The sequence below is a fragment of the Emys orbicularis genome, chromosome 24 (genome assembly GCF_028017835.1).
Source record: "Emys orbicularis isolate rEmyOrb1 chromosome 24, rEmyOrb1.hap1, whole genome shotgun sequence".
NCBI lineage: Eukaryota > Metazoa > Chordata > Testudines > Emydidae > Emys > Emys orbicularis.
The window spans coordinates 16,030,672-16,057,876 of record NC_088706.1 but is presented as its reverse complement, the minus strand read 5'-3'; the positions used below and the strand labels follow the sequence as shown (position 1 = coordinate 16,057,876).

The following is a 27,205-nucleotide window of genomic DNA, read 5'->3' as shown; positions in this document are numbered from 1 at the left end:
TGGCTAGCAGGAGCCAAGTGACAAGGATCAGATCCCTAGTTCCCACAAGGTAGCATCAGATTTTCCATTGGTCTCTATTCATCACTTCGCTCCTATGTGGCTGGCATCCTGACAGTGCTTTCCCTCAGCACGCTAGGGATCCCCAGGGCCTTGGGGGGCATGGGAGAGTTATCCTGGCCCGTGGCCCCTGAATGAGAATTTCTTTGTCCTGCCTATTTAGCAGCCTCCACTGCAAGTGGGTGGTGGCAGGGTTTACAGGGCAGCTTCACGGTAGTGGCTCCCTGCTTGCAAAATCAGGCTTTCAAAGGGAAAGCCCGATGTGATTTCGATGGAGTTTTAGCCAAATGACAGCATTCAAATGGAGTCAGGCCATGCTGGCTGGGCAGCTGCCCGTGTCTGTCCCAGAACCGCACAGGGGCTGGGCAGGGGTCAGCAGTATTTGCTGGCACAGTCTGCCCTGCGGGGTATGGGCAGGTCATGGACATGCTGATGATTAGAAAAGCTCATCTGTAAATTCTAGAGTGATGCACCAAATGCACTACAGAGGGCACAGCTCTGGGCACTGTGACTGGGCATAACAGATGCCATCTATGCTTACCATGGGCTCCCCCATCATTTTGGGGGTGGGGGTGTACAGTGTCTGGTAAAGTTCGGCTGGAGCCTCTAGAGAAATCATCCTCATCCCTCTGATCGTAGGGACTCTACAGATCACTCTGGCTTTGCTCTGAGTTACACAGTGTAACCAGAACCCTGGAAGGTGCAGCTGTAGCGTAGTTATTATCTCTTGCATCATCTACCCTGGTCCTCCACCCACCCTCTCTCCATCCCCACCTCTGGTTGCATTCTAAACTGCCCCTGCAATTTTGCCTGCAATAATCCCTCCTTTGCATGCATACGTGGGATTTGGGCAAGCAAGCCTGGTTGCTGTCTGCTTGGTGGTGGAAACAGGTGCAGTGTAAATGCAAGCTCAACTCAGTCTCCTGCTGCATAGACCCCTGTAGCAGCACATCTGTGCAAGGGACTGTGTGTGCAGGTGTGTCTGTTCTGGTGACTCTTTAACACAGTGTCACAGTTCAGGGCAACTGCACCAGTGTCCCCCTCTGTGGTCCAGTAAGGTCACCCACTTTTAGGCTCCCAGCTCCTCAGGCCTCACCTCTCTTGGGCAGAGACCCGCATCTCCCTCCCTCCTGACTGGGGTATGCCCAGGCTGCACGGATCTACACTCTGACAGCCCCAGCCAATCAGACGGCCTAACCAGTCACTTCTGCACGTCGCTTTCTCTACAGAGGCTATAAGCAGCGTAACTGCCGACGGTTCTGTTACCACTCGGCTCCTTCCAAGCAAGTGCGTCTAGTTCTAAGGTGAAAGCAGTACCGAGAAAACATATTAAAAACACTAAACGAGCCTACAAGCATGCTAATGAGCTCACCAGAGATCACTCCTAATGCCAGCCAGGGCTCTGGCCGGTGGACAGTCCTTCAAACCCCGAGGGGTTTGATGTGTCTACACGTAACGGCTTTAGCTCAAAACAAGAACCACCGTGAATCGGTCACGCTCTCCTTTCTACAGTTCAGGCTTTGGCTCCTCAGATTCCAGGGTAGTAATTAGCAGACATTGGTTCTGTCCTCAAGGCACAGCTGGGTCTGGCGGTGTGAATTTACATTCACCCCCCACACACCCCCTGAGGCATTTCCCCAAACCCACTTCACTTTGTCCCAAAAGAGCCTCCGTGTCTGGCCCGTTGTTTAGAACAGACCTTCGAGGCGCACAACACTTCACAGAGTTTACTTCAGACACATCTCCCCTTAGAGACGTTGCTTCCAATTCCCCAATAATCCGTAAACTTAGCGTTCAATACAGTGGACTCTACCCCACAGATAACTTAAACTTAATTCAGTGCTGCGAAGGGTTGGGGCCTATCTTATAGCACCCTCCTCCTACTTACCAGGCCAGGTTTGCTCTTGGAGAGACAGCTTGCTGCCTGGGGTCATTCTGTCTGAGCTCCCTTCAGAGAACCCAGGGAAGCAGTTTCTAGCTGGGTTTGCTGTTTATTTTAACCCTTCTGAACAAAACAAATCAGACCTCACGGATTCTTCCCTCAAAGTCTGTGCAGGCAGAGTGGTCCCTTCCCCACGTCTGGCCCTCACACCAATACCTTCAGCAACTCAAAATTCCTGGCTCTGACCTCAGACCCTCAATAATCCAGGACTTCCCACAGTCTCCATTCTGCCCATTTGGTTTCTGGAGCAATTCCTTTCTGCAGTGGCTCCAGCAGCAGTCCGTTAGGGGCACAGCCCCTGCCCCTCAGCTTTCTGGAGTCTCTCCCTCTCTTATAAAGATCAGCTAATTAAGTTTCTGCTCACCTCTCAGGTGCAGCGGGCAGGGCTTGCAGGCAGCCAGCTGCAGGCCTCGGACCCCAAAGGAACTGTATCCCTTATACCTTCACAAATACGTTTTTTCCAGGCTATGGCAGGAAATTGCCCTATCTGTCACCCCCAGGCTGCTGTCCAAAGTAGTTTGTGCCTGTAACAGGTCTTTCTTGTCCTCAGTTGGCTGCCCTAGAATGGGGACGCAGGTGTGGCTTTGTTTGGCCAGCCTCTGCCCACCATCCACAGACTGACGGCATGAATCACTGGCTTGGGCCCTCACTGAGGGCCAACAGCCTTTGTGGGACAGACGTGTCTGGTGCAGAATTGGGCCTGGATTTCCTGTCTGTCCCTGGGGATGAGGCCCTTGGACAGGTGGGTGTAGAGGAGGGCACAGACTGGTGTCCTCTGTCGACCCCCTTGCTGCCTTTGCTGCCTTCCCATGGTCTGAGCTGGTTTCTGTTCCCTGAACTAGGCTAAGCCTGGATGCCTCCGAGATCGCCAGTGACCTGGAGCAAGAAGAGCTCGAAAGGAGCCTGCCCTGCCTGGCTCCCTGTGTGTCCCTGGAGCTGCCCACGGCTGGGGTGGAGGCCTGGGAAGGCAGTGGCAGCACTCTGATAAAAGTGGAGATAGAGCCCCTGCACCTGAACTTCGCCATCGTGCCCAATCACGAGGACACAGTGAGTGGGCGTGAAAGCCGTGCCCGTGGCACACTGTGGGGAGTGGGAGATGCTGGATTGCAGGACACGCAGGCTCAACCTGTGCCCCGTCTCTCCAGGCTCTGTTCCTGACAGCACTACCCCCAGGGACCTCGGCACTGTGAATCCTCGACTGTGTCCCCGCTCTGCTCTGGGACAAACCGCTCCAGCCCCTGGGCCCCGAGGGGTCACGGACACATGTTCCTGCATAATAAAAACGTGGGTCACTTGGCAGCTTCTGTGCCGTGAGGCTCACAGACCCCATCAGAGCCCGGGAGAGGAGGGACATCTCCCCCATCTTATAGATGGGGAACCTGATGCAGAGGTCACCGAGAGTCCAAGCCAGTTAGGAACAGAGCCCAGGTCTCCTGATTAGCAGCTCCACCCAATATCTTTGTTTCTTTCTATTCACTATATGTAAAAAGGACACCTGTACAAAAGTTCTAGGCACCCTAGCATGGAACCAGCCGGTAGACAGCAGATATCACAGCAGCATAGACTTCTTCCACGCCATCCTAAAGCCCAGACCCTCAGCCCTCCCTAGAAACTCTAGTAAATAGATGGCTTTTCCAGCATGTGCTGTGATCATAACTCTGGTTAAATACCAAAGGGTGGCACGGGATGTCAGCCTATTCCCGGGGTTTGTTTCCAGTGTAATCGGTTTTGAAGGGAGGCCCTGATTTGTGCTGTGTGGTAACTATCTGGCTGTGACTTCCAGCAAGACGGTGGGGTGGGGTCGTCAGCAGAGCCCTGCAGGTGCTCAGGACCGGTGCGAACCACGTGCCCCTGAAGCGTTGCTGATTCTTGTCTTTTCCAGGAATATGGCAGCAATGGGAAGAGACTGAGGTCAAAGTCTGTTCCTTCCGCCTGCGACAAGGTTTCCTCTCCTCGAATCTCTCACAACCTGGAGGTGTCGCTCCCAGTTGCCAAAGGTGAGTAAAAGCCTGGCATGAAATAGGTTAATTGTACAGATGTAGTCTTAGGAATGTGCGCTAGCAGGAGACCCTGTGGAGAATGCTGAAGTCTGGGCAGCCCTGGGTATGGACTCGGGCAGCTAGCTCATGACGCTGCCCATTTAGCTTCAGCGACACTGACTAGCTGAGTCAGAGCTATGTGGTTATGTCTTCCCAAGCCAGAAATTACAGCCCCAGGTGCAGTGTAGACGTACCCTGAGTCTGATCGAAGTGATTTCCATGCCCCTGTTACCATGGTATGTGATGTCATAGCTGTCTCCAATGATACACTGCCACAGAACATGTCCGTGGCTGGGTGCAGTGTCGGATCCCTGGCTGCACACAACAACAAGCAGTGCCCTATGGACAGAAAGCCGCATCCCAACAACACAGTCTGTACATGAGCCTCAGTCCCACCTGTCGGGGCACAGTGCAGGCTTCCCCTGGTAACCGAGCTTCCAGAACGGCCAGTGAAGTGCAGCCAGCAAGTACTGAGCCTGCCTGGGATGGGATAAACCAAGGCAGGGCACAGCCTTTAGAGCAGAATTGCAGAGATTCTCATTCCTGGATTGGACGGGCTTTAGGAAAGCAGAGGCAGGCTAGAGAGAGAACTGACCATCGCCTTGCTGGGTGTCCTGTTGGGGTTTATGATCCCTTTGTGAAGTTCCCCAGGAAAAGCTGCTGACACACAATCCCTGCCCAGAAAGAGCCCCTTCCCCTTGATTCCTGCCCATTCAGAAACCCCTTTGCTTCAGAGCAGGGTGACGAGACAAAACTCGTTCGCGAGCACGAGGAACCCACGAGAACACCAGGATTTGACCATGGCCTGTCACCTCCAAAACCTCCCAGCTCACAGGAGCTCTGTTCTGTCCACACCCAGGGAGCCTGCTGCTGAAACATCCATTAATGATCCCACCAGAAAAGACATCAAGCAATCTGCGTGTATCTCCGGTCCTCAGCTGGGAAGAGACGGGGAGGGAGCAGAAAGAGGATGTATCAGAGAAGTAGCGCAGGAGGTCAAGTAGCTTGGCACATATGTGATGAACTGAGCTCTTGCCCTCCGATTTCAAGGAGAATGTGAAGGAGGCAGAGCAGAGAACGGAGCTAAGACGGGACAGGTTGGGAAACCAAGGCAGACTCCACAGCGACCCTCCTTCCCCATTAAAGGGAGTGTGGGAGCCCAGCAGGCCCAGGGTTAATTGTACCTAGCTTGAAATGTGACACTCTGCCAAGGGACAGCCAGGGAACTGGCATCCCCACTGACCATGTTCTCCCTGGGTTCCAGGTCTTGAACCGCCTGCGCTGGAGACAATTGAAAAGGACCATGTGGCCCCAGACCATGTGTAGGTGTCAGTGATTCTTCTGAGTTGCTGGGGATCCAGATTCAGCCTCTAACTGTAAGAGAGCAAGAAAGAGCGGTGCCATGAGCCGTGGCAGTGCCTGCTCTGGGACGCGCCCCGGTCCCAGGGGATGCTCTGGGATGCGCCCTGGGCTCACTGAGATTGTCAGCCAAACAGCTGGTGTTTCATGCTGGGAGAGGCACAGTGTGGCCCTGCAGGTGGGTCTCTGTACCTGGCATGCTCCCTCCACCAGGGCTACCCAGAGTATTCAGGGGGCCTGGGGCAAAGCAATTTCAGGGGCCCCTTCCATAAAAAAAAGTTGCAATAGTATAGAATACTATATTCTCGTGGGGGCCCCTCTGGGGCCGGGGGCCTGGGGCAAATTGCCCCACTTGCCCCCCCCTCTGGGCAGCCCTGCCCTCCACCAGCTGCTCCTTCCTAGTCACCAGGGTACGAGGGAAGCATTTTGCTGGCTCTTGCTACCCCCAGGCATGAATCTTGCCCTGGGCTGGCCTGCGTGGGAGTTTGGAGCAGCGGCCAGTGGAGAGACTTCCTAACCCCTTTTCTCCTCCCTGGCAGGCTGATCGTCCAGCAGGTGCTGCAGGAGCTGAAACAGTTTCATGGGTGAGTGTGGGGCTGGGAGAGGGGACCTGTCACCTGGGGGCTGGACTAGTCTCATGGGCTGTCCTACCACCCAGTGCCCCCTGGGACAGCTCCCATGCAACAATCCCCCAGAGTGCACAAGGCCCACCAGGATCCCCCCAAGACCTTCCTGGGAGCTGACATCCACAGTGTACATGGGCCCCAACACCACCCTGGGAACAGGTGTGCAGGGTTTGCTAGGCACCCACACGGGAACTGCCCCACACCAACCCCCCCACAGGGTGGGCAGCGCCTGCTGGGGTCCCCCTGGACAGGCAAAACTTGCTCCATTCAGAAGCTCTGGGGCAGTTTACTCTTCCTCCCAGTCTGATGCCTTGTCCTGTTCCCCTGCGCAGAGCGAAGCAAAGGGTCTGCACAGCCGAGGGCAGCAACGAATCCCAGCAGAACCTCACCTGGTTTGAGTTCCTGACTAATGAGTAAGTGAGCCGTTGGCATGCGTGCCCCACGTCCCCATCCCAGCTCCCCACCTATCCAGGCATCCCAGCCAGCTGCCCCAGGCAGGATCAGGGCCCCATTGTGTTGGGTGCTGCACAGATGCAGCCCCTGCCCCAAGGAGCTTACTGTCCAAATAGGCGGCAGGGTTACTCTCCTCCTCTTGTAGACAGGTGCTGCGTCACGAAGGGGAAGTGACTTTCCCAAGGACATGCAGGAAGTCAGTGGCTAAGCTGGGACTTGAAACCAGGTCCCTGGAGAGCTCAGCACCTTCACCACAAGGCTGCAGATGTGGGAGGCGACTCACACAGAACCTGATGCTCATGAGATTTGGGGAACTCAATGTTGGGGGGGGCCTGTCAGTGAGCTCCATCGGGAGTCTCTCCTGGGGGCGTTGTGCGTGGGGCACATACCTGTCCCAGGGCTTCCCTGGCACTTCCCGCCCCCCTTGCCTTCCCTTTGGATGAGACCGGTTTCCTGGCTTGTTTCAGGGCTGAGGACAATGGGAAGAGTGACAAGATTGAGAGAGGCACCAAGGTGAAGCACCGGCTGAGTTCCCTGCGGAACCGCGTCACCGGGTCCTGGCAGAAGGATAAGGTGAGGGAGAAAACCGGAACCCATGAGGGGCTTGCAGCACTGTCACCAGACAGGATGTAAGCTCCCCGGGCTCTAGGGTAGGGTCCAGCTGGGCTGCTTTGGGACACGACAGCAGCCCAGTCCCTAATACCACCTGCTAGGAGTGTTGCTCCCTGGGCCCCGCCCTGGGCCGGATTTGCTCAGGACTTGTCCCGACTGCTCTAGCATGGGCTGCCCAATGTGCGGGGAGTTCCAATCAGGGAGGATGTTTCCTCCAGGTGACAGCACGGCCTCCTGTGTGGGGCAAGGGTGAGGAGGGGTCTGGCAGGGCTGGCTGCTGGGCTGCCCTGGGGAAGCTGTCCTCTTTCCAGTGCATGGACCCCGCCCGGGGCACAGCCCTCCCCAGGCAACAACCCCCAGGCAGGGAGCAGGTGTGAGTTTATATTCTAGGGTGTGGTGCAGATGTTTTGCTGCACACAGACTGCATCCTGCCCTCAGTCACATGTGCACCCACCCTAGTGGGGCTGCAGAGATTCTGGGGCTGGCTCAGTCCCTGGGGAACACATTCGGGCCAGGCACTAACCACACAATTGAACTAGCACTAATGAGCCCAACGTCCCTGCTGAGGGGTCAGCTGTGTGTGTGTGTGTGTGGGGGGGGGGTCAGCTGTGTGTGTGTGCGCGCACGCACCCATAGCGAACTCCTGCTACTCTGTGCCATGACACTGCTTTCCCCCTTCTAGGGTAAGAACAAAGACCAACAAAAAGAGAGAGGAAAGAGCCAAAAGTGGAAAAGGGTCAATGGGCACCAGCTGGCGCCAGGGACTTTCTCCAGCTTCACCAGCTGTTCACTGTGCGCCAAACCTCTGGTGAATAAAAATGGTCTGCAGTGCCTGAGTGAGTATGGCTGATACCCTGGCCTGGCTGTACCTACCCACCCTCCCTTCTGGCCTGGCTGTACCCGCTCCCCCATCTGTGCCTGGCTTGGCTTGGTTGTGCTTCCTGCCTGGCCTGGCTGTACCCGCTCCCCCATCTGTGCCTGGCTTGGCTTGGCTTGGCCTGGCTTGGCTTGGCTGTGCCCCCAACTCCTGCCTGGCCTGGCTGTACCAGGAAGCCTGGCCTAGCCGCTTTGTTCCCAGACTCCCAGGGCATGGCACCCTGTTCATTCTCATTGGTCTTAGCTGCCCAGGCATCTCCTGTCTCTTTCCCAAAGGAGGGCTCAGGGTCAATTTGTTCCTTTACATTTTATATTAACAAAAAAGGGAAGGTCAGGAAATGCTCTGTCCTTCCTGAGTAGCCCTGAGAGCATTTTTGGGCCTGCCTGGGGCTAGCCCGGCTGGGCCTGCCTGGGCCCAGTCTTTCCTTCCCAGAGACACAGATGTTTCAGCTCCTCATGTGATGTGGGAACAGACATGGGGAGTCAAAAAACCATCCAGCGCTTAGTTAACCAAAGCCAAAGTGAAATGCTGTCTCCCTCCCACCCCACACACACGCTGGGGCTTGGCCCTCCCCTGTGGGGCTGCATGGAGAGCGCTAACCCTGTGCAGAGGCAGGACAAGTTCAGTGCATCTAAAGAGAGGGAAAAACATCCCTAGGCTGCGGGGGGAGGGCTCTCCTCTGTGGAATGTGCTGGGCAGACATAGGACTTTATCCTACTGCATGTTCTCACCCCTGGGCCTTGTCCCCGTGCTTGGTGTGCGGGTGAAGCTGCTCAGGGCACTGCAGAACATTGGCCTGCCAGAGGCAGCAGCAGGAGTTTGGAAATGGCAGGTTCTTTCTCTGCACCCCATGCCCCTTGGCAAAGCTCACGCCCAAGCGAGGGATCTTCAGAGGTGCTCAAGGTCAGTAACACCCTTCGAGGGGGAGGAAAGGACTGGCCATCCCATGCGCTCTCCATGGGAAACATCTTTTCCTTAGTGGCGCCTCGGTCTGGCTCTGAGGTGTAACGGGCTTTTACAGACACAGGCGGACCCACTCATATAGGGCCTTTAGCCGGGTTTGTAACACTGGCTCTGATTATTTTGTATTGCGGTAGCTCCTAGAGGCCAGGCCCTGCTGTGCTGGGTGCTGCACAAACACGTAACAGTCCCTGCCCCAGAGAGCTTACAGTCTACAGGTAAGACAGAGGAATACAGGCAGAGACAAGGAGCCCAAGGAAAGAGTGAGACGCTGCTGGTCGGCCTGAGAAGCTGCAATTGGAGTTCCCCAGCTGCCTGGCTGTTGCGTGTGTCGTAGGTATCACAGCTGAGGAAATGTCAAGGAGGGGTTTGAAGGAGGACCAGGAGGTGGCTTAGCAGATGTTTATAGGGAGTTCCTCCCATGCAGGAGGGGGGACATGGTTCCAGTGAGGCCCTGGAGTGCTGGATCTTGGCTTTCCAATGAGCTACATCAGCAGTGACTTAGTGTATAGTGCTCTGTGCTGCCAGGCAGGAGACCCCGCTTTGATACTCAGGTCAAGCCTCCTTCAGGAGCTCAGACCCGTGCCACTGCTGGCCAGGTTTCTTTGCACTGCCGTTGGGATCCTGGGTTCGTTTCCCCAGGCTGGCATGCCTTAGGGGTTCGGGCTCTGGTCTGCTGAGTAGGAGAGCCCAATGCCTGGATCATCTAGATGTGTACGTAGTTCGGTGTGTCGCAGTCTAGAGCAAGTGCCTGGGGCTGTGTGTGAGCTGGAGCCGCACAAAGCTTGGATCTGAGCTGTGCTGTAGGAGATCTGTGATCCTGCGTCTCCCATGAACATGCAAACACCAGACCCTGGCACAAGGGAAAGGCTCCGAATCTCACTGGGACTCTGTGAGCGTCTCCTTTGGCTTTCCTGGGTGCCCAGGGACGTTGTGCTGCACTGGTTAACATAGTGTGGTGGGCTGGGGCAGCGAGAGTTTGTTCTTGCATGGTGTCCCCCTCAGGTTACCTTGACAGGAGGTGGAGTCATTGAAGAGAGCTCTGTGACAGCTGCTGTAATTAGAGGCCCTTCTCCACCCAGACCAGGACTGAGCCCAGCATGCTGCAGCCTGTGGAGAGACCAGCATTCAGAATGGTCTGGACAGCTGCTGGGACCTGGAATCTCTACAGGCTGCACCTGTGTGTCAGTGATGAAGGCTTACACCATTGGCTCCATTTATGCAAATTAGGGATGGCCCTGGGGCTCCTGTGATGTGCCCCTTGGATAGGCAGCGTTTTGGTCCCTCTCCCTCCCCTGCAGCAGCACAGCCAGAGTGACCTCCTGCTTCTTAACAGTGATCCCGATGCCGGCCAGGTGGCAGTCCTGGAGCAATAGACCATTTCCCACCCTCTCAAAATAGATCCCCTGCCCCAAACATTGGCTGTTCCTATCGTTCCCGCTCAGTAATAGCGGTGAGGAGCCCGCACCTGTGGTCCCAGACCTGCCGGCTGCTGGTCTTAGCACAGCAGGTGCTGCTGTTTATTTGCTGTGTTGACAGCGTTTTAACAGCAGTGCCACCACATGGCAGAAGAGAAAACAAGTTTAGTGACATAGATGAGCAAGCAAATTACAGGGGAGGCCAGAGAGAGAAGGGATGGAGGGCTGGGTAAGAGGCCCCAAGTCTGTCTTGTTTCCCATGGGCACAGATGGTCTAGTAGCTACTCTGAGTGGACTATGACCTGGATTGCCAGTGAGAATCAGAGCCCTGCCCCTTTAAGTAAGAAGCAGTAGCAGGACCTGTGCTCCTAATTCAGAAAGGCAAAGAGGAGTCATTTTGTTGCTGGTAACATAAATCCATGCTATGAAATAGGAAATCATCCTAAATAGTTCCACACAAAACACACTTGCCTCCCTCTCTCCATGAGATCCCACCAGCCATGCCTGGAATGAGAGACACCCTATGGTATAAAGTCCCTTAATGAGGGAGGTGAGGCGGGCAGCTGGGTGCCAGCTTAGAACCATGTGGGGTCCAGAGCATGACTAAAGAACATTTTCTGGAGCCCCTGTTTCAGGACCGTGGGTGATTCACATCTAAGCCCTGGTGGAAAATCCACACCCCTGTGTGACGTAGTTCTACCGACCAAACCCCCGGTGTAGACAGTGCTTCTCCTGTCAACATAGCTACTGCCTCTCAGGGTGGTGGAGTACCTACCCCGTCGGGAGATGCTCTCCCATTGGCATAGTCCGTGTCTTCACTAAGCAGCACTGCTGCAGTGCTGTAAGTGTAGACAAGCCCTTAGAAGTGAGATGCCAGCAGGACTGACTAGGATTCAAACTAAGTGGGTCATCTGCAGCAATTGTGACCCCATCACTGGAGTCTAGATGGAGACAGCCCCCATTCTCAAGCATGGAAAAGGCGGTGTGTCTAAATTAATCCTTTCTCATAAACATGCTCCCAATGTTTATGTAACAGGAGTTAGATGAATCCCAGGAAGCCACTGCCAGGAGCAGAGCTCTCCAGCTCGGCTGTGCCATGGAAGGGAGCCAAGGGTTTGTCATTGAACGTATTACAGCAGGATTGTCTCTGTTCTAGTGGATTAGGTTTGACCATTGGGGGGTTTTCTGCACCCTGATGAGTGACGGGTTACATGTCGAAGGCTCTGTGAGGCAGTGTGCAGCCCTCAGTCCCATGGGCATACGAAAGAGGGTCTGTGGAGATCTACCTGCCAGGGACATGCTGAAGTCTATAACTGTGGCCAAAACACTTTGCAGATTTCAGGGAAGCTCTTCTCCCCTTTGAGATTCGATGTGCTAGTGTGTTACTAAACCCTCGTGAATCATAAAGGCTGGGGGACTGGCTGGCTCAGGTATCAGCAATGGCATATAAAGCCTTTCACCCTGATATCACTATTGCCCATCTGTCCCAGTCTGACCCCTTGCTGGCTCTCAGTGGAGAGACTCAAAGGGCCTTGGAGAATGAACTCCTGTTTAGACCCCAGTGCTGGGCTGAGGAATATTAGTGAGGGAGGCTTGCATTGCTCTGACCCATGTTATACCTGTTCTGTGGCCATCAATCTCTGGGGTTGTTGGGCCAGCATCTTTCACTAGTGGTGAATTAATTTCTGAAGAAGAAAACAGGCTCAGACGTCTCTTCTTTGTCCCATGCTTGGGTTCTGACATGTTAAAGTGACCCCCTCGTCTTGCCAGTTGTGTTTAATATATTGATGTCTGCACATTTTTGCCCTGGGCTCCCCAGTGCAGCACCAGTAAGCTAATGTAGGCAGGCAGTGCTTGGCCTGGAAAAGAGCTGAGTTCTGTGAATTCCAACAGGAAACTTCTGCTAATAGCCCTGACAGAGGCCAGAGGACTCTGAAAGCCAGCAGTAAACTTGAAACTTGACATTTCTAGAAAGAGAGACAGCTGCCTAAAAGCTTCTAGTTAGGGAAAAGAGAGAGAGGAGGTTTGGCTATTGTGACATGGTGACAGTGATAAATGTGCTGGGAATCCTATCTGGAATGGGAAATTACCGACAAGAGTCCAAATAAAACAACCAGCAGAACCAGAGAGCCCACGAAAAGCCATGGTGATACTGTGCTAACATTGCTGTAGGCCGGAACAAGGCGAGACTTCAAGCAATCTGTGAAGCTGACTCCAGAAGGGAACCTAACTGGGAATTTGCTGCCACATATCTGCATCCTAGTGGATGCTCATTGCAACACCAGGAGTTTAGAGAAAGGGGGCAGGCTGGCTCTTTGCAGTCAGATGGCTCTGTTCAGTGCTTCTCCTTTTTGCTTTTCATCTTCTTTTCCTTTCAGTTCAGCATTGCTTTTTTACTTGCCCCTCTGTGGAACAGTTTCAGGATCCTATTCCCTCTGTTGCCTGACACAGCTCCAGGATCTTATCTCCTCTGCCTGGGGAGTGGATAAGCAGGCCTGATACTGATGGAGCTTCTCTTGATGACATGTCTGGGTTGTTCCCTATCTCCTATTTGTTCAGTGCCAATAACAAGTGTTTTATCGTGTAGATTATTAAACAGCATTGGAAGGATAATGCTGTTTTCTTTGTCACTAGCCAACCCTCATTTGGGTTTGGCGACACAGTATTTGAACTGGTTGCTGTGCATATTCTATACTGACGTTGTTCAGATGCCCACAGGCCCCCAGCATAAGATGTTTTTCCTGTGCCAGTTTTGAAAAATTATAGTGACACGCAGGGCTGGATTTAGGGGCAGGCGACAGCCGGGGGGGGGGTGGCGCCGGGCTCGGGGGGCTGTTTTTGTTGTTAGTGTCAAAAGGGAAAATAGAATGTTTGAAGTAAAATGTTTCAGGTATTCTGTAGGTGGATTCATTTTTCACTAACCTCCTAGAATGTCCTGGACCTTTGCGTGCAAATTGATTGTCTTATATGACAGGGATAAATCATGCATGCAAATCATTCATCAAAGTCGTGAATTGGGCTACAAATACAATAAAAAATAAGGTATTCAAAAGTTTAACAAGTGAAGGGAGAGCACTGAAGATGCTCCTTGTCTGGGGCACCATTTGGTCTAGGGCCAGCCCTGCTGACACGGTCTAGGCTGCATTGCACTTGCGTATGCATCTCATCTCAATGAAGCACAAATACAGTCTGTTTCTTAGGATGATTCTGTCCCCAGATGACAGCCTTCTGTTTACCCCCAAATGGCATCCTCATTTTTATTTATTATTTGTATTCCCACGGAGCCTAGGAGCCCCAGTAAAGGCCTAGGTGCTGTACAAAGACAGAGCAAAAAGATGGTTTCTGCTGCAAAGAGCTTATAATTGAAGTATAAGATAAGAGCCGACAGATGGAGACAGGGCGTGGGAATACAAGGAAACAGAGACTGTATAGGCCAGCATGATAGGCAGTGGTCTCAGCACACCAGCGGTCTAAACATGCCCCAGGTGCGAAGGGCAGCCTGTGTGTTTGAAAATTTAACTAGTCAGTGATGGAGGCTGGCTGGCATCCTGGGCCGATCAGAGGTGGGAGTCAACATTTGAATAGTGAATGAGAGAGGATCGGCAGGGTGGTGCTAAGTCATGAAGGGCCTTGGAAGTCAAGACAAGCAGTTTGTTTGATATGATAGAGAAAGAGAACAGTGGAGGGATTCAAAGAGAGGGATGTTCTGTTCAAGGTAGGGCTAGGAAACTGATCTTTACAGCAGTGTTCTGAATGGATATGAGTAGGGCAGGACTGCATTTGTTAAGGTCAGTGAAAAAGTTGCATCTCATCATTAGGCCAGACACAGTTATTTTCAATCCTTGTCATGTCTGGGTCCCCTCCTGGAATCTGGTCTGTCACGACTGAACTTAGTATTATGAAAATAACTAGGAGAGTTCGTTGTTTCAGTTTGACAAAGCTGATGGCAAAATGAATTTAAGTGTCTCATGTCTTTTAGGTCTGTGTTTAATCACTGACATTCAGAACTTTGTGTCTGATCAGTTCAGAATCCAAGTAGGGAAGAAAATATGTTAATAATGATAAGATGAGGCTGTAGGTGAATTATGCTTTGTTCACTGTAGGATGGCGTTTGAGCACAGACAGTGATTGAACAAAATACTGCAGTGTCTCATCCACTTGAATATGCAGCTTTGGAACCATTTCACAAGAAACAAATGGACTTTATAGTTAAGGACAGTATTTTCATTCTCAGTTGTGCTTCTACACAGCTTTGCTAATGCACTTCAGTACCATCTGAGGCACCCAACTCTCCTCATCATTGCAGTCAATCCTGCCCAGCTTTGTTGACACAGCCAAATCCTGTCATGCACGTGACATCCTAGTTTTGCAGTCCTGGGCTTCTCCTGAGCAGACCTGGACAGTTCCAGATTTTAGTGTGTTGATTCTGTGATAACTAGGCTGAGACCCCAAACTTATTTTGCTTTGAATACATGAACTTGTTTTTTTTTCTTCCCCCTAAGGGTATTTTAGTAGCCAGATACTGGAATCAAAGGATTAGCTTGCTTGTCAGAATCCTTCTCAATAATGCAAAAATAAAAATAGATTGTTTTTATTTCCAGCAGAGTGAACGTATTCATTCATATAATATAGCATACAAGCTCTGCATCAAATGCGGAAACTAAACTTACTTTACTGTATAATGTCTCCCTCTATGGCAATAGTTGCTTTGGAAATACATATTAATATTAATGCCTTCCACTCTGCTGGCTGCATGGGGCACGCTGTAACTCATAGCTGAATTCTGCTTGAAAAACTTCTCCATTGCTGCAGGATGCCCTGCCCCTGGCTGCAATTGTCTTAGCTAACAAAGATTTCAAATACTACTTTGGCGCTGTCTTTATTGAATGGAAAATTGCATCATAAGTTTAATACCACATTTATTGTAACGCCCTAAATGATCTTTACACAAACACATGAACTACCTTGCTAAAGCTGTCAGTCGAGGTACTATACACCATTAATTAAAAGCCCAGCTATTTTTTTCTAATCACAGACTTTTGCTGATGAAAGGCAGGGCTTCTGGAAAGCCCCTTTGGTGAAGATTCTGTTTATCTATAAGCTCCTACAGGTCACGTAGCTCTTTGAGAGGAAGAAAGTTTGTCATCCATCCCTAGGATTAGGTTCAAATAAGTTATTGGTCCTGTTTATAAAATGCCAAATGTTCATAAAAAAACAAATGCTCTTGTTTCAAGTATTTGAAGAGGGAACTGACTTGCTGTCTGAGCATGCAAAGAGACTGTGAGCAGTGGCCAGTGGAAATGGTCAGGGAACCATAGAAGGGGTAAATAGCGTCTCCTGTGGATTCCTCTCCTTTGCCTGTGAGGGATTCTTTGTGAGTTTGGATGGGCCCTCATTACCTGCTGCTCTAAACCTGCATCCTCTTGGAGAAAGGGTGTTGATGTGGTTCAGAGAAGCCCCTGAGGGATCAGTTCTCCATGAGATCGATGTTCTTTTCCCTACAGATCCTGGCTTCCCACAGGCTTTGGAGGCCAACCTCCTCAGTTCCTGAAGGGACCATTCGAAAGAAATGCTGAGATGGCCCTCACAGAATGACCAGAACCCCTCACCCTTCTGTCTTGCATCTCACTGATAAGTAGGTTTAATGAACACAGAGCTAGGGTGGCCCTATGCAGCACATGAAAGCCAGTGTGCTGGAAAACGACAGTGCAAAGCATCTTGCTGATTGGGAACCTTGGTCTGAGCATGCAGCTTGCATGCTCATCTCAGCTCTGGCCCTGAATCTTGCTATGCAGCTGGGCCCACTGCTCTACCTCCCCACGGGGTTTGCAAGCTGCTATATTGAGCCCCTTTATACAGATCTAGCTCAGTTAGGGGTCCCAGAGCTCTGGCTTCAGCCCAAACCTGAATGTCTACACTGCAGTTTTACAGCGCCACTGCCTGAGCCTGTCAGCTGACGTACGCCAGCCACAGGTGCTGTACCGCAGTGTAGACGTGGGTCTCTTCTTGGAGGCTGACCCGCTGAGTTGTTTAAATTTTATATTGTGGCAGCACCTAGAGGCCGTTGCGATGGGTCTGATGTGCTGGGGACATGGCCAGCCACGGCCGCCCCACAGCATTGGTGGTGGTGGTGGGAAATCACTGACAGGCCTGGCTCTGTGCGAGCCTCGGGGTTCCGGGTTCTGGCCTGACTTTAACCTGCCCCCCCCCGTCACACCCTCTGCTCCCCCCCCAGTCACAGACCCCCCTCCCAGTCACACCCTCAGCTCCCCTCCCAGTCACAGACCCCCCCTCCCAGTCACACCCTCAGCTCCCCTCCCAGTCACACCCTCTGCTCCCCTCCCAGTCACACCTCTGCTACCCCCCGTCACAGACCCCCCCCTCCCAGTCACACCCTCTGCTCCCCTCCCAGTCACACCTCTGCTACCCCCCGTCACAGACCCCCCCTCCCAGTCACACCCTCTGCTCCCCCCCTCACAGACCCCCCCCCGCCACCTCCTGCTCCCCCCAGCGTGCAGGGTGTGTGTGTGTGTGTGTGTGAAAGAGGCACAGCCCCCGCCCCCCATCTGGCGCATGCGCAGTGCTGCTCCTCTACCTGCCCCGCTCTGTTTCCGGGTCATAGGGGCATTTCCTGTTGCCTGGCGGCGGCTCCCCCCGGACCCTCGGTAAGTGACGGGGGGGTGTCAGCGCCCCAGGCCTCGCGCTCCACAGCCGCCGCCCGGCCACTGCCCGTGAGCGCAGCCGCCTCTGGGGCGGGCCCGCTGGGCTCGTCGCGAACCCGGCCCGGGGGGCGGCCGGGCCCAGGCTCTGCCCCGCGGGCTCTGCAGTGGGCGCGTCCCGGGGGCCTGGGGGCCCGAGCCCACCCGTGGAAGGGACCAGCCTGGCCCTGCGGGCTGCGCTGCCCTGGGCTCCCGGGGCCGGGAACGGCGGGCGGTGTAAGTGGAGCTGCCCGGCCTGCACCCGCGGGAAGCGCCCGGGGCTCGGGCTCGGGGGGTCGGATTGTAGGTTTGCCGGAAATTCTCGTACCCGCTGCAGAGCAGAAAGGGAGCCCGGGGGGTGGCGGAGCCGTTCCCCAAACGCCCCTTGCTGGGGTGCGGGTGCCAGTGGGGCCCCTGGCCTCTGCTTGCCAGACGCTGGGAATGGGCCACAGGGGGTGGGTCACTTGATGGTTCCCTGTCCTGTTCATTCCCTCTGGGGCACCTGGCACTGGCCACTGTCAGAGCACAGGATACGGGGCTAGATGGACCTTTGGTCTGACCGGTCTTACGAGTCCTCCTCGCATTCGGTTTCAATTTACTGGGCATGGCTTCCCTGACACCAAAGAAGAAACCAAAAATGTAAAATCCCTCATCCCCTTATTGAGGTTTGAAGTGTGTGTGAGAAAATCCCAGAGTTCAGGGGTGGAAAAGCCCCAGCAGGGGGTCTTGTATCTCCTGCTTATGCAGGATTGTGCCTTATGCAGCAGTCACTTTCTCATGGTGGAAAGACCCTTGTACTGCCTAGCTGTGTAAATGAAAGGGTTTTCTTTTTTTTGTATTCTAGCTGTAGTGATTGCATGTACAGCACATTTCCCACTCTTCAGCAGCTAGGCGGGTAAAAACTCCCAGCTTTTTCTGTGGGCTGCTGCACTGTCTCTCTATAACTTGTCTTGAGTAAAAACAACGAGGAGTCTGGTGGCACCTTAAAGACTAACAGATTTATTTGGGCATAAGCTTTGGTGGGTAAAAAACCCTCCTGGGAGCTGATAGTTGGAGGCTTATATAGCAGTAAAGCAGTGTACTAAAGTAGAGGATAACTTATTTTAGTTGATTTTATGTTGTGATGTACATAATCAAGTTGGGGCACTAGGAGATGAGCCCCTGTCTTAGAAAGTTGACCATCTGGGATGTTTGAAGGAGGTTATTTTCTCATATTTGGGCAGTTGCTTTATGTGTCATATTCATTCACTTTTCCTGTAGGTCAGACAAGACTTTTATTTTTTGATCTATGTAAATAAAACACGAGTCTTCAGAACAGACTTGCAGGAAGAATATGTATTCTTTGCCTATTTAGTATTTTTATAGTATGAAATAAATAGAATATTCTGAAAAAAAAATAAGTAGAGTTAGTGTCTTGTCTTGCTGTCAGATACATGGGATTAGTTGTACACATTTTCCTCTGTATTTAGTTTTCATAGGAAAATTTTATACTGCAGTTTTTTGTTTTTGTTTTGCAATATCAGACTGTGTATGTGTGTCAAGTCTCCTTAGTTACTAAGCAGAATTAGTAATGTATTGTCTATCTAAGAGTTTTATACTGCATGCCCATCACCATAATATCTGGCCTTCTTCCACCTAAAATCAGCAGCAAAAGTGAAGTCACTAATGGACTTCCTGGAGTCTTTGGCACATCTCCCTTATTGAGGTTAAAAACTCTGCTTGAGTATTTTTGTTTGTTTGTTTGTTTGGTACTTACAGCTGCAAAGCAAAAATACACATATGAAATATGGCTCTTAAACAGGAGCTAGCAGACATTATGTGCTGCACTTCCACTTAATGTTCACCTATCAGATGTTTTAAATATCTTTTGTAATTATGTCTCAGTTGCTAATTCACTCCCTTAGCTATAACTCCATAATGCTCATACTAGCATGTTTAGACACACTTTCAGCATTTGCAATTTGCAAAATGCAGTCTGAGAAACTTGAAATGGAACAAATTTTTATTTTAGGTTAAATTGCTCATTTTGTATTGCAACAGTTCAAAAAGAAACAAAGTGCCTGATCTGAATCAGATTTGTTACTGAGTTTGTGTTTAAAAAAAATTGTGTGTGGTGGTGGGAGTGATTTGAAAACTACTTATCTAACATTTAGAATGGAATTTGTTAAAAACAAATAAATTGAGAAAACATCCCCTTGCTTGATTTAGGAGAGAGAATAGTCTTAATAAGGAAAATGAAATTACTCAATAAGTACAGGTTTCATTGCTTTTCAGCATAGATTGTTCCTGCTGCTACATCAGATTGTACAGTTTTGCTTCTGCTCTACTCATTTAGGTGTTAGCAGAACAAGCAGGTGCCAGTCACTGGAGCCACTAGGACAAAGTTAAATCTGTTCTGAACTGATTAGGATACATGGCCTGGATTTAGTGAATTCAGAAACTGATGCAAGTTCAGCTGAAACTCCACCTCCCTGATGAGATTGTCACAGACAGTTCCCTTTTCTGGAACTGTGTACAGTAACAAAAGAAACTGATTGCATATCTTCAGGTCTATTCAGCTACCTTGGACTATGGATACATCAAAATGTTTATAATATTTCATAGATCTTACATAAGAACAACTTAATTTCCATAAGCATGTGATGGTGTGTTTTTAGTGACTAATCCTGGATGCACTGGTGTTGGAAAGCACAGTTTGTGATTTAATTCTAACTATTTGTGCTGTGAATCAAAATGGAGTTTACAGCAAATTAGTGTTTTAAGGCATACTTTTAAACAAATACCTTTATAGTTAATCCTTCAGAAGCACATTCATCATGAACTACATGGCATTTCCTATAGAGTCAGGCTAGAGAAATAATCTTCTTGTTTTTCATACGGAGAGAAAAGGTTCCTTTTTGGTCTCTGAAGAATCCAAGCATGTCTGACAGCAGAGAAATCGTTAATGTCAAGGGAAAGGTATTTGGTTCACAGTTCATTTCGGTTAGGTCAGATCTATTAGGTAGTGAGTATATCCTTGGGCAAGCGCTGTACCTTTGCAAACAGTGACCGAGATGGCCAAATCTTATATTATAACTGAATTGTGCTTCAAGGATGTTTTCAGTCTTTCTCTGTCTAATTTAAAAAAACCAAATGCTCCAGAACCACATTGTGACTATTAGCAGTAAGAATTCAACCTAATTACAGCATACCTAGATGTTAGCCACAACCGATTTGCAAATGACCAGTTAAGAGTAATTTTACTAGGCAATGCATTTATTGTCCAGGGGGCAGGGTCATGCCCACTCATCATGCCTGGTGAGTCATAGCTCCACACAGGAGCCCGATATTAATTATTGGACATTCTCGTATCTGCCTGTCAGTCTTGTTCTAGTTGCTATGGGAGGGAATGTATTGGCAGGTCCAATTTGGCTTAATGGGTCAGTGACTTGTCAGATACTGTGGGTCAGCATAACCTGGCAACATCTCTTGGGCTATCTAATGTGTTGTCTAATAAAAGCACTCCTACATGTTGACTTGTAAATTGGTACTGCCGGTAGCTGCATACACCTTGAGTAAATATTAGCTGAATCCTAAATTGTCAGTGGTGGTTCCAGAGCAGCTGGATTTTGATAGGTGCTGAAAGAATTTCAGTATTTTCAAATTGTGCTAGATATCTTGTTACATTTTAGTCTGTTGGGCTTATGGTACTGTCTTAAATATTGTTATGAATCTCAACAAGTCTGGGGGAGAGCTGTTTATTTTTACATAAAGCAGAATTTCAGATCAGTCATACACCTCAAATGTTTTATTTAGCACTTTGTATTGTATAAACTAACTTTTGGGAAGGCAAGGGGGAACTTTTATATTCTACCAGAAAATAACTTTAATATCTTTGGTCATTAAAATGATCTTTTATGATGATTGTTATTGACTATTTGCTCTGGAACATTGGAATTGCCATACTGGATCAGACCCATTCTCCATCTTGTCCAGTATGCTGTTGATGACTACAGATATTTCAGAGGAAGCAAGAAACTCCACAGGAAGCAGATGTGGGATAATCTGCCCTCCCCGAAGGCCTTCTCTTAATCTCTAATAAATAGAGTTTGGTTTAAATCCTGCAACATGAGGTTTTAGTTCCCTTCCAATACTCTTTTTGTTAGTGTTAATTGTTATAACTCTGGGTATTTTTGTTAAGCATATAAATGTCCATTGCCTCTTTGAATTTTGCCAAATTCTTGGCCTTAGTAAAATCAGGTGGCAGAGAGTTGCACAATCTAATTATATGTTGCATGAAAAAGTATTTTCTTTCGTCAATTTTGAGTTTGCCATTTTTCAATTGCAGAAGCTCCCATCTATCTTTTCTAGACAATCCATTATTTTATTTACTACTTATTAATCTCCTTTCTAGGGTAACAATCTCAATCTTTTCAATTACTCGTCATTTGAGTTTTTCTGTGCCCCCAATCATTCTTGTTGCTCTTCTCTGAACCTCTCTAATTTTCCAATATTCTGTTCAGAAAGGTGCTCTGCACTACAGTAAGAAGGATGTCAAATAGATATAACTGAAGCATATCTTATAAAATTTGGTGGGATTATAAAAGGCTTTATCGGTTTCTTTCACTCTGTTTTTTCACATTGGGTGGGCAGTTTCAGATACAACACCTGCCCATGAATTCTCTTGCCAATCTTTGAGGCTTTACAATTGCATTTTTTCCTATTTTCTACTGTGTGTTTCTCTCTCCCTTGCTGTGTGAAAGACTTCTACAACAAGGGAAACAAACTGACGATACAGGGAAACAATGAAACTGACTGTTCACACAGTACTGTCAAATACATAATTAATCTCCCAGATTTGGTAATTTTAGGTGTTGCTTGTAACAAAGATAGGTGAACAGTTTTCAAACAGAAGTATATTTTTCAATTGATGTCCCTTTTAAAGTTATCTTAACAAATACATAAGTCTAGAGAATAGGACATGGTCTTGCTAATCATTAAACTGTTTAACCTAATCACTGAGGGTGGGTGTACACTTAAAACACTGCATCGGCGCAGCTGCAGCGCTTAAGTGAATTCCCGTCAGCATAGTTAATCCACCTCCCCAGGAGAAGCTCTCCTCTACACTGGGGGTTAGGTTGGTATAACTACGTCGCTCAGGGGTGTGGATTTTTCAAACCCCTGAGCAACGTAATTATACCGATATAGGTCTGTAGTGTAGACCTGGCCTAAGTCAATGATAGATTTAAGAGTAGAGTGATACAAGTGTCCAATCAATTTGATCGATTGAATGTTCATGGTAGCTTTTTGTATTATAACTTTGTAAGTGAATAAAAGATTTAGAGAGTCAATCTGAAGATTTCCCTTTTTACAATGTTTTAAATATATTTGTAGTCTTTTGTGGAAATTTATTCAAGCTCACCCAAATAGTTATAAATGGAATTCTAATGAAGCTTGTAGGTGCTTGCAGTCAGCATTCCTAGGTGTACAGGAAGCTGAGAGATTACTTTTACAAAAACATGACATTAGCAAACTATAAAATGCATGTGTACTGACGACCTTACACCTGTGACCTTTTGTCAGTGGAACACTTAGACTTCAGTTTAAACCTATCAAGCACTGTAACAGTGGCATAATGTCCTTATTCTTAATTTCTTTTTTTTTAATTTAATTGTGTTTAGCTGGTGAAAGGTGCTAGATTGACGGCTCTGGACACTGGTTATTCACACAGCTGGTATAGCGCAGGCAGTGATTGGTTGGGGGTAGTGTTGGGGAGAAAGTTATCCAGTGTGCCTCAGTCCTGCCCCAAGGGTAAGAAGGGAGTTCAGTCTCCAGGGCCCATTCAATCAGATATAATGTCATTAAATACTTCGTTTCTAATTCCTGTTTTATGGTGGTTTCATTCTACAGTTTACTGGTTTGTTTCATGGGTGCGTTTGCCATTAGGCACTTCATTATGTCCATTCAAAAATCCATGACAAATATTGTGAGCTTTTTTGGCAACTTCCTGAATCTGCTGATTTTGTTTCCCTTTTTTCTTTTAGAGCTCTTCATTTTGTGGGGTGCTTGTGTTATTTTAGTGGGTTCATCAGTTTATACCCCACGTCGAATGGCTAATACAAAATTCTTTCTTCGGTTTAAAGTTAGGATTGAAAGCACTTTTAATACATTTAGCATCATCCAATTTCAGTATCTAGTTCGTTTTTCGCAGTATTTCTAGTTTTAGTTGCCAGAATTAAGCTTTTTGCAGAGATATTTTCTATTGAAAATTCTGTATGTGACATGCACGTACACCCCTCATGTGGAAAAAGCATGCACATATGCACCTTTCATTTCCAGTTGTCATCCCATCCTCTAACGGGCCTGAGTCTGTGACTGTTATTAATTTAGTTAGAGAGACAAGGAGGGTGAAGTAATATCTTTTATTGGACCAACTTCTGGTGGTGAAATAGACAAATTTGGAGCAGCACAGAGCTCTTCGGGATATTACCTTGTCCTCCTTGTCTCTCTAATAACCTGGAACCAACATGGCTGCTAACATTAATTTATTTAGATATTTGGCCTGGATAAGCATGTTATTTGTATTCTCAGACATTTATTGTAATTGTGGAAAATACTGCTGTGTAAATGAGCATGTAGCGATCTTACACCAGCAATACTTAAAACAGGTCACCCTAGTTGCTGCTGACTGGCACCATAACGGGTTATATTTCTGCATGGATGAACATTTCTTGAACAGTTTTCCCCAGTGCATTAGGCACAAACAGCCTTTTCTCAAGCAGTTACAGTGCAAGTGTTCCTGTTCTAGCTGTCACCTTAAGCATGTTTTGTGTCCATTGCAAGAAGAAAAAAATCAGGTTTCCTTTAATATTTGAGTTTCTGGTGTCCTGCTTCTGTTGTCTCCAGATAAGGAAAACATCTTAATTTACAGAGGGCCAGGGGAGCTACCGGAGGATGTGAGAGAGTGGTCCCCTCCGCCTTGCCCACCCCTTGGGTTATAATTATTTTGATGGGGAAAGGGCATTGGATTTAATCTTGGTTGGAAAGGTCTTGTGTGTTATCTCTTATCTCAGGATGTTCTAGTGCCATGATGTGGAAGCAATTGCCTTATGCCATATAAAAGTGGTGGCATCTGGATCATTGACACTACTTTGAGGGTCTTCTGTTGCCTATTTCAGTTAATTTAATCAGTTCCTAGTCACCATCCACATGTAAAAAGACTGTGTACATTGTACATGAAGAATCACCCTAGTCTCTGAATTTGTTTGGTATATTGCCTGAATTAGGTAACTTGATTCAGTTTGCCTTGGAATAACAGTTCAGAATCTGAAGAATATGGTAGTCTGACAGAGGTGGAAATGAACCAGAAGAATATTAGTGAATAATGAGCTCTTTACATAAAGCAGTGAGAGCTTTTAATAAATATCATCCTTACAAGAACTACTAGAATTAATTACATCTGTTACTTGCAAGATTTTCTGACAGTTATATTTTTGTTTGGGTGTGTGTTTCTCTGCTTTGTAAATGGGCATGTAATGCTCATTTTTCATTTCATTAATGTTTGTGAGAATGATTTGAAATATGAAGTTTATGTATACTTTTCATTTTGGTGAGGTGGGGAATCTGAGGTGAGATTAATGAAGAAACCAGCAACCAGTTTTCTTCCTCGAAGTTTAGTTAAAAGGTGGTGGCAAAGGAATAGACTTGATTAAACAAGAAATGGTTCATACATGCATATGCGTGCACGCATACAACGAAAAGAATAAACTTGCAATATATAAGGTTAAAATATTGTAAGTTATAATGGAGATATACCTATCTCATAGAACTGGAAGGGACCCTGAAGGGTCATCGAGTCCAGCCCCCTGCCTTCACTAGCAGGACCAAGTACTGATTTTTGCCCCAGATCCCTAAGTGGCCCCCTCAAGGATTGAACTCACAACCCTAGGTTTAGCAGGCCAATGCTCATACTACTGAGCTATCCCTCTCCCCAGGATAAAAGGGAGCAATTAACTGCAGTTTTGTAGGAGACTGAAATATTTCATATTGCCATTAGGAGACCATGCAAATGAAGAATATTGTTCTGTGCCACTGGGTTACAATATGAATCTGCTATATCCATTTTACTGTACTAGGGTTGGAACAAGCAGCTTATTTATGTGGTACTGTTCCTGCCTTAGGTTGCCATCTGGAGATGCCCCAAAGATACTATGGTAATGGTGTTCTTTCATACCCAATAAATCTTGTTGGTATGATCTTTTTTAATAATGGCTCTTATCTTTATTCTTACAAGTTTGAGCATTTTGGTGTAAAACCAAGAGTTGAAATTTCACAATAAGTATTCCCAATGGAATACCTGGAGTCATTTCCTGATCCTTTCAAATCTGAGAAATCGGTTATTTCTCTCTGTCGAAATGGGGAGGGTAAGAATAACTTAAATATTTTGTACATTTCAGACTGTGCAGTGAATGTCCACAAGAACTGCAAGACCTTACTGGCTGAATGCAGCAGTACCAGACCCAAGGTTGGTTTTACAACTTTTCTTCCATTATAAGATAGGAGTAATATCACCTAAATACAGGTTTCAAAGTAGCAGCCGTGTTAGTCTGTATCCACAAAAAGAACAGGAGTACTTGTGGCACCTTAGAGACTAACAAATTTATTTGAGCATAAGCTACTCCTGTTCTTATCACCTAAATAGTGTGTTGTATTCAGTGGAGTTACTCTGATTTACACCAGCTAAGAATCTGACCCTATATCGTCAAATCCTTGAATAGTTTTAACTGGTCCAGCTAGTATCCCTTGATGGTTTATGTATGTGTGAGGAAACTGAGGCAGAAATGTAGCCTTAGGTAAATCAGCCTAACAAGTCAGTGTTAGATTCACCCTCAGGAATTCCTGGCTCTTTTGAGCCCATTATTTGTTCCTGAAACATTCTATCTCTCTAAAAGCAAATTATGCATATTCTTAATTTTTGGAACCCCTGTTTTTTAATGCCACTGCATGGATAAATAAGTAACACAGCATTGTTGGTCCATGTTTGAGGAGGCTTGCATGAGAGGAGGGAGGTTGATCAGAACAGTTACATGCTAATTATAATCAGAGCTCTGTAGAAATAGTGGTTTCATGTTCTAAACTGTAAAATCTTCTTCTGAATCTTTGCAAGCCATGGCTCAATGCCTCGACTTCTAGCCAAGCAGTTCATTTTTTACTTATCTGTATCGAAATATGCTCATAGGATTCCATATTAGGTTATTGTGTGGTCATAATCAATTATGTATTTGTAAAAAAAAATTTAGTCCATTCATGTGTTTTAAAACATGGTATTTGAATATTATTTCCTCCTTCACTTACCTATTGAGACTTACATTCAAATTTAGGTTTTTTTTTTTCCATGTGCAACTGTTGACTTCAGAGACCTAAGGCAGAGCAGGGAGTAATATGGGGAAGAACAGAGAGTACAGAACAGCTCAAGTCTTGGCAGTCAAGAGACGAAGGAATCAATTTTCAGCCCAGTCCGGAGGGCAGAATTATTGTTGGTTTTCTACTTTGAATTTTCACATCATCCTGTTTTTTTTTTTTTTTTTTTTTAAACATGCAAACACTATTGTGCCTATCTTCTGTGCAATAGAATGTTCCATTTGCAGATACAACTTTCTACAAACTCTAATACATAACCAGGCTCCCACAAATCACTCTTAGAACAAGAGAAAGGAGAGAGAAGTAGGCTGACATAGAACAGAAGACAAAATAAATAATGAAATGCAATGAACCCCCCATAATAATTACCTGCTACAGAAATATATTTATTTTTCCTGCGTATTGACATCTTGGCTCTTAACAGATTGACCTTTGGACATTGCCCTATTATACGAATGAGGACTTGTCTGTGTGAGAAAGTTGCACTGGTGTAATTAAAGTTATGTTTTAAATTGCTTTAACTAAACCTTCACAAAGCCCTGTGTAGACACTCTACTTTTGGTTTAAACCAGCTTAAGCCAATTAGGAATTGGTTTAAAATAAGCTACCCTTAACCTGAAATAAGTGTCCACATGGGTTTTTGCGGTTTAAATAAAGCTATTTAAATCACATATTTAAACTGTGCATCTTTCTGATGTAGGCAAGGCTTAGTCTTGCTTATACTCTGCAAAGCATTCTTAGCATTTATTTGTAATTTTTAAGTCT

The 27,205-nt window shown here is 47.9% G+C and overlaps 1 protein-coding gene across 1 annotated transcript in view; it reads left to right on the top strand.

Moving 5' to 3' along the window:
- Positions 1-27,205, top strand: part of ARHGEF18 (Rho/Rac guanine nucleotide exchange factor 18) — a 75,863-nt gene that overhangs the window by 16,160 nt on the left and 32,498 nt on the right. The window contains exons 4-11 of the mRNA XM_065422170.1: positions 2,842-3,046; positions 3,882-3,996; positions 5,303-5,360; positions 5,937-5,981; positions 6,356-6,436; positions 6,944-7,049; positions 7,771-7,924; positions 25,477-25,544. Coding sequence (XP_065278242.1) covers positions 2,842-3,046; positions 3,882-3,996; positions 5,303-5,360; positions 5,937-5,981; positions 6,356-6,436; positions 6,944-7,049; positions 7,771-7,924; positions 25,477-25,544 — 832 coding nt within the window. The remainder of the gene's footprint in view (positions 1-2,841; positions 3,047-3,881; positions 3,997-5,302; positions 5,361-5,936; positions 5,982-6,355; positions 6,437-6,943; positions 7,050-7,770; positions 7,925-25,476; positions 25,545-27,205) is intronic.